Source organism: Jaculus jaculus, chromosome 3 (assembly GCF_020740685.1).
Source record: "Jaculus jaculus isolate mJacJac1 chromosome 3, mJacJac1.mat.Y.cur, whole genome shotgun sequence".
NCBI lineage: Eukaryota > Metazoa > Chordata > Mammalia > Rodentia > Dipodidae > Jaculus > Jaculus jaculus.
The window spans coordinates 73204740-73211064 of record NC_059104.1 but is presented as its reverse complement, the minus strand read 5'-3'; the positions used below and the strand labels follow the sequence as shown (position 1 = coordinate 73211064).

General features: G+C 42.8%; 1 protein-coding gene across 1 annotated transcript; it reads left to right on the top strand.

Annotated features, from left to right (window-relative positions):
- The first annotated feature begins 2384 nt into the window (after positions 1-2384).
- Gja3 (gap junction protein alpha 3) lies at positions 2385-3602 on the top strand. The gene has a single exon (XM_004665895.2). It carries the CDS (start codon positions 2385-2387, stop codon positions 3600-3602), a length of 1218 nt encoding a protein of 405 aa, XP_004665952.1.
- Positions 3603-6325: the final 2723 nt, after the last annotated feature.

Sequence of the window (6325 nt, the reverse complement as noted above, 5' to 3'; positions counted from 1 at the left end):
TTATTTTAACTTACAGATCTAAGGGGAAGTTCTGTCAATGGTGGAAGAAGCTGGCTCCCTTTCACAGATCCAAGCAGAGAAACACAACCATACAGCCAGTGCCACAAACCCAGCAGACACCAGGAACCCAGACAGAGCTCAGACTTCTCTGCATACAGAACTGCCCCCAGTGACACCTATTCTAGTTACATGGCTGGAAATTCAAGTTTTAAAAAAATATTTTATTTTTATTTATTTATTAGAGAGAGAGAGAGAGAGAGAGAGAGAGAGATACAGAAATAGGCAGGGAGAGAGAGAGTGAGAGAGAGAATGGGCATGCCAGAGCTTCCAACCCTGAACTCCAAATGCATGTGCCACCTGTGCATATGGCTTATATGGGTTCTGAGGAGTCAAGCTGAGGTCCTTTGGCTTTGCAGGCAAGCTCTTTAACCACTAAGCTACCTCTCCAGCCCAGAAATTCAAGTTTTAATGAAACACATGAGTCTGAGAGTGATGTACATTCAAACTACCACACCCTCCCTCAGTCCTCAATCCTCTTTAGAAACACACTCACAGACACACTCAGAAGTAGGCCTCACCAGTCTAAATCTAGTCAACAAAATGTGCTATCACAAAGCTATATACAGAGCATTATACTCTGTTGGTTATTGACATAACTTTAAGTACACAAATGGTTGTGCATAGATTCTATGCAAATCCTATACCATATTATATCATTATTAATGCACTCAAGGATTTTCATATCTTCACAGGAGCCTAGAGCCAATCACCTATATCTATCAAGGAAATGATTGCTTATGTTTAACACCTCTCTAACTCTTTCTCTGTTTAACCTTAATCCTTCAAACAAAGCTTATACTCCTAGATTATGCCAAAAAATATCATCAGAGAAAATGTATCAGCTTTGTTGTTATCAATGTGTGTGTGTGTGTGTGCTTATTTGTTGTTTTGAGACTGGTGCTATGTAACCCTGGCTGGCCTGGAATTTTCTAAGTAAACCAGACTGGCCTCAAATGTGGGACCATCCTCCTGCCTTTTGAGTGCTGTCAATGCTTTTAGTCTTAAGCTACCATCCATTTCTGGTATTGGTGTTTATTTTTATTTTAAAGTACTGATGGAAATTTTACTATTTAAGATTAAGCATTAAAATAAAAGTTGAGACTGAAGTGATTGCTAAGTAGTTAAAGGTATGTGCTCACAAAGCCTTAGGTTTAATTCCTCAGCACCCATGTAAAGTCAGATGCACTTTGCAAGAAACCCTGGCACACACATGTACAAATAAATAAAAAGAAAGTTGACATGAAGAAAAAGAAAGTAAATAATAGATTTATCAGTTGCTTTCTCATTGCTGGGGCAAGGGTTTATTTACAGCTTACAGTTTTATCATGGCAGGGAAAGCATGGCACAAGTAGACAGGCATTGCATCTTCACATCTGCAATCAGGAAGAAGAAAGGGGGGGCAGTCAGACAGAGACACCATTAGGTGAGTGTGGCAAACAAGGCTAGGCCATCCACAGTGATATACTCTGCATAGCAGGGCTCCACCTTCTAAAGGTTTTACAACCTTGTTAAACAGCACCACCAACTAGGAATTAAATACTCAAACACATGAGGCTATGGGAGACATTTCACATTCAAACCACTACAATAGGTTAGGTAGTAGATCAACATGCTGGAAATTATAAAGGTGCTCCGGGAAAGACAGCAGTTTGGAGAAGGTTCTATAGTTCCTCAAGAACAGAGAGGTGGAGGTTAGGAAATTGGTCTAGGTCCACCAGATCCATGCAAAATGTGTTCTAGGGAAAAGAGCATGAGGTAGGTGGACAAGTCATTCCTTGTTCTAGAGATATTTTCCTTGCCATGGAATGAGAGGTTCAGTGTGTGGTTATCTTAAGCCAACAGTTGTCTGATGTGACAGCCACTCAGTAGGATCAATGTCTAGTGTTATAGACATTTATTTAATCTGCTTGGCAAGATAATGAGAAATATACCATTTTCCCTCAGTATCTATGGATAGCAGGCACCAAAGTTTCACTGATACTCTGGTCCTCATAGAAAATGACAAAATATTTGCATAGAACCTGTCACATCTTTCTGTGTATCTGTAGATGACTTACCTATAATACCTATAATACCTAATATAGTGTAAATGCAATGGAAATACTTGTCACACTGTTTAGGGAATAATGACAAGCAAAACTATACATATACAAGACAGATACAGCCCCTCTCCACCATGGAGGGCAGACCCTGCTCCGCCCACATGAGGCAGAGTGAATACAGACACCCTCCATTGCAGAGGGGAGAGGGAGAAAGGTCAGCCTGCAGCCCCTGCTCGCTCTGGTGGTAATGCAATGTTCCTTGCAGGTTAGCCTTTGGGAGCGATGGGCGACTGGAGTTTCCTGGGACGGCTGCTGGAGAACGCGCAGGAGCACTCCACTGTGATCGGCAAGGTGTGGCTGACGGTGCTGTTCATCTTCCGCATCCTGGTGCTGGGGGCAGCGGCTGAGGAAGTGTGGGGTGACGAACAGTCGGACTTCACTTGCAACACACAGCAGCCTGGTTGTGAGAACGTCTGCTACGACCGCGCTTTCCCCATCTCCCACATTCGCTTCTGGGCACTACAGATCATCTTTGTGTCTACGCCCACACTCATCTACCTGGGCCACGTGCTGCATATCGTGCGCATGGAGGAGAAGAAGAGAGAGAGGGAAGAGAACCCACAGCACAGCCATGAACCACTTCGCATAGGGGGCATACCTGTGCGCGATGACAGGGGCAAGGTGCGCATCAGGGGGGCGCTGCTGAGGACATACGTCTTCAACATAATCTTCAAGACACTCTTTGAGGTGGGCTTCATTGCAGGTCAGTACTTTCTGTATGGCTTCCAGCTTCAGCCTCTATATCGCTGCGACCGCTGGCCCTGCCCCAACACTGTGGACTGCTTTATCTCCAGGCCTACAGAGAAGACCATATTTGTCATCTTCATGCTGGCTGTGGCCTGTGCATCGCTGGTGCTCAACATGCTGGAGATCTACCACCTAGGCTGGAAGAAGCTCAAGCAAGGTGTGACTAACCACTTCAGCCCAGAAGCTTCAGAAGTCAGGAGCATGGCCTTGGACCCCCTACCACGGGTCTCACACCCTGGCCCACCCAGCGTCTCCACTGGATTTCTGCCTTACTGCACACACCCTGGTTGCTCCCCAGGACAGTCAAGGGCTACTAAGTATCCTGGGACCCCACCACCAGCAGCAGATTTTACAGTGGTATCCCTGAAGGAGGCACAAGGTGAAGGTCACCCTGGCAAGCACAACCTGCTGATGACCGAGCAGAACTGGGCCAGCCCAGCAGCTGAACAGCAGACTCTGGGCAGCAAGGCCTTCCCAGCAGCGTTCAGCCCTTTAGGTGGTGAGGACACTCCAGGGGACGGTAGTGGCAGCAGCTTGGAGGAGAGTGCCTTGGCAGTAACACCGGAGGAGGAGGAGGAGCAGGCACTGGCCACTACAGTGGAAATGCACAATCCGCCTTTGCTTCTTCTGGACCCTGGAAGGTCCAGTAAGGCCAGTAACAGGCGGGCCAAACCGGGTGACTTGGCCATCTAGCCGTGGTTTCTTCATAAAACCCTTTTTTTCTAGAAACTTAAACCAAAGTTCAGTTCCAATCAGCAGGATTTGAAAACCTGACATTGAAAGTGCTTGAGTCCCCGGAGGGAAAAGATGGAACAGGTGTCTGTGTTTAATGCTTGCTGTTGACACCATGGGTTATAGTGTTTCTGAGATTGAGAGGGGGCAGGAATTAAGGTCTTTTAAGATACTCACAGCAGCCCCAAGACTGTTGGACTCTTGTATCTCTGCAGAAACTATTCTGTTGTAATAGGGCAACAGATATCTGCAGCCCTTTAGCCTGAGACAATTGGGTTTTCCATTCCTAAGCTCTCCAGAACCCCTAGGCAGCCCAGAGTCACAGTTGCACTTAGTTCTATCTCTGCTTGATATTTTTAACTTAGAGCTGAATTATTTCATTTGGGATATTTGCCAAACTGTGTTTAAAAATAAAAAGATTTAGAGGGAGTCCATGTAGTGTCATTTGAGTTTCTGGAATTGCATGTGAAGCCCAGGATATCCAACTGCAGTTTGCATGACAAGTGACACAGAGCAGCTACCCTGCAGAGATGGGTTCAGTGGGACAGGGCCAAAAAGATTACTGGTATGGGACAAGTGGAGAGTCAGATCCTTGAGAGCCAATTTTCAGCAGCTAGGGAAATTGACATGAAAGTGTGTCAGGTATGCCTTAGGTATTTTGTTTTTAAATGACATTTTGTGCTTTGATCTGAATGGTACAGGTATGTGCACACACACACACCCCCCGACTATGTTCTGTACTTCAGGAAAAATATCATTGGTGAAATGGATACTGACTAAGAGGATGACAATTTATCTTTACATATACTAGCAAAGATTTTGAACTTTGTTTTAAAAGAAATTCTTCAACTTGTAAGTCAGCTAATCATTATGAGAATGTATTATATATAATAAAACCAGGGGAAATTTTAAGTGCATTTCAAATACTTGAAGTTGTGGAGTTTTTGAATGGGAAGTTAAAAGTTAATTACCATTGCTAGGAAAACTATTTATACAGATGAATCAGTGATGACTTACACTTTTTTCTAAAAAAGGAAAACAGTACAAAATAAAACACTTCAAGTTTCCTAACTATTCTTTGTTGAGAGTCTGTTTGCTTTCTAAAGTATAAATAAATGTGTCTTGATTTTACTGCCTGTATAAGAGCACATGGCTGATTCTGGGGTGTGTCCTGTTTTCTGCCCACATGAGAGCTGCTTGCAGGGAGACTATCTGTATGTGTGGGCTTAGATGAAGGATAGAAAATTTTCCCCGATAGCACGCACAGCTGTAGGATCTCCCTCACTATTTGTTTATAAATCAATGAGCATTGACCATGTTGAGCCTGCCTCCACTCTTCACCACTCACTTCCACTGATTATTGTTAGCCCTTATAAGTAAAAAGTCACTCATTTTCTCATTTAGTTCATGTTTTGAGGAAATGTCTCACTTTACCAGAGACTGACCAGGAACTCACTATATGTAGGCCAGGCTGACCTCAATGTCACAGCAATCCTCTTATCTCAGTCTATTAAGTGTGCTGAGATTATAGGCATGAGCGCCACACCAAACTAGTTCATTTTTTTTGTAAGTTAATGTTCTGATAATTCATTCATGGCCTCACCCCACAACATGTTGTCTGTTTCATATGGTAAAGGGTGATTCACCAACATTGATGAAGAGGGTGACTTCCAGAGCTCAACACAATGTGTACACAGTTAATGTATGTGTTCTGCTTACTATACAATATGCTGGATAATCACAAAGGTTTAAAATACACCTTCTATGCACAGCCTGCAATGCAGGTAAGTCCTTTAAAAATTACTTGAATGGGGTTGGAGAGATGGCACTTGCCTGCAAAGTCTAACAACCCACGTTTTATTCTACAGTACCCACATAAAGCCATATGCACAAAGTGATGCATGCATCTAGAGTTCATTTGCAAAGACTAGTGGCCCTAGTGTGCCCATTCTCATTCATATATTTTGTGTGTGTGTGTGTGTGTGTGTGTGTGTGTGTGTGTGTGTGTTGTCAGTCTCTCTCTGCTTGCAAATAAATAATTTTTAATTTATTTATTTGAGAAAGAAAAAGAGGCAGATAGAAAGAATGGGCACACCAGGGCTTTTGGCCACTGGAAACAAACTCCAGATGCATGTACCACCTTGTGTAATTCTACTGTAATAAATGTTGTTCATGATGAACTTTGTGTTTATTCATAAGTTGATTTTTGAGGTTGGATAAGAGCATGAGAGTTCTGTGTTTAGTTTTCACATTTTAAAATTGAATTCTATTTACAAGATGTTCATGAAATGCTAGTATTGATTGACCATGGTTGAGCTGGCCCATTTGTGTGTTAGAAATATAAAATCATTGGGTAGGAATATATAATTAGGTCCAACTGCTTAAAAATCATAAACTTAGAAAGAAGTGGTATTTTGGAATAGAATTTTACCTATGATATTTGGGGTGAGGGGCAGTCAATGTACTGGTTTCAGTTTACATGAGGAATGAAAGCTTGTCTTGCACACTATTTTTGTTTAATCCTGAAGGCCAGGCTTCTTGTCCTATATGAACAGTGTGTAGGTGATCTATGCTTACCCAGTCACTTTAAGCATTGAAATGTGCAATAAAATTAAAATTGCCTCCCCCATTGAGATTCTAGGGTTGTGTTTTCTAGCTGTTACATGTTTGAAAGTTCACCATAT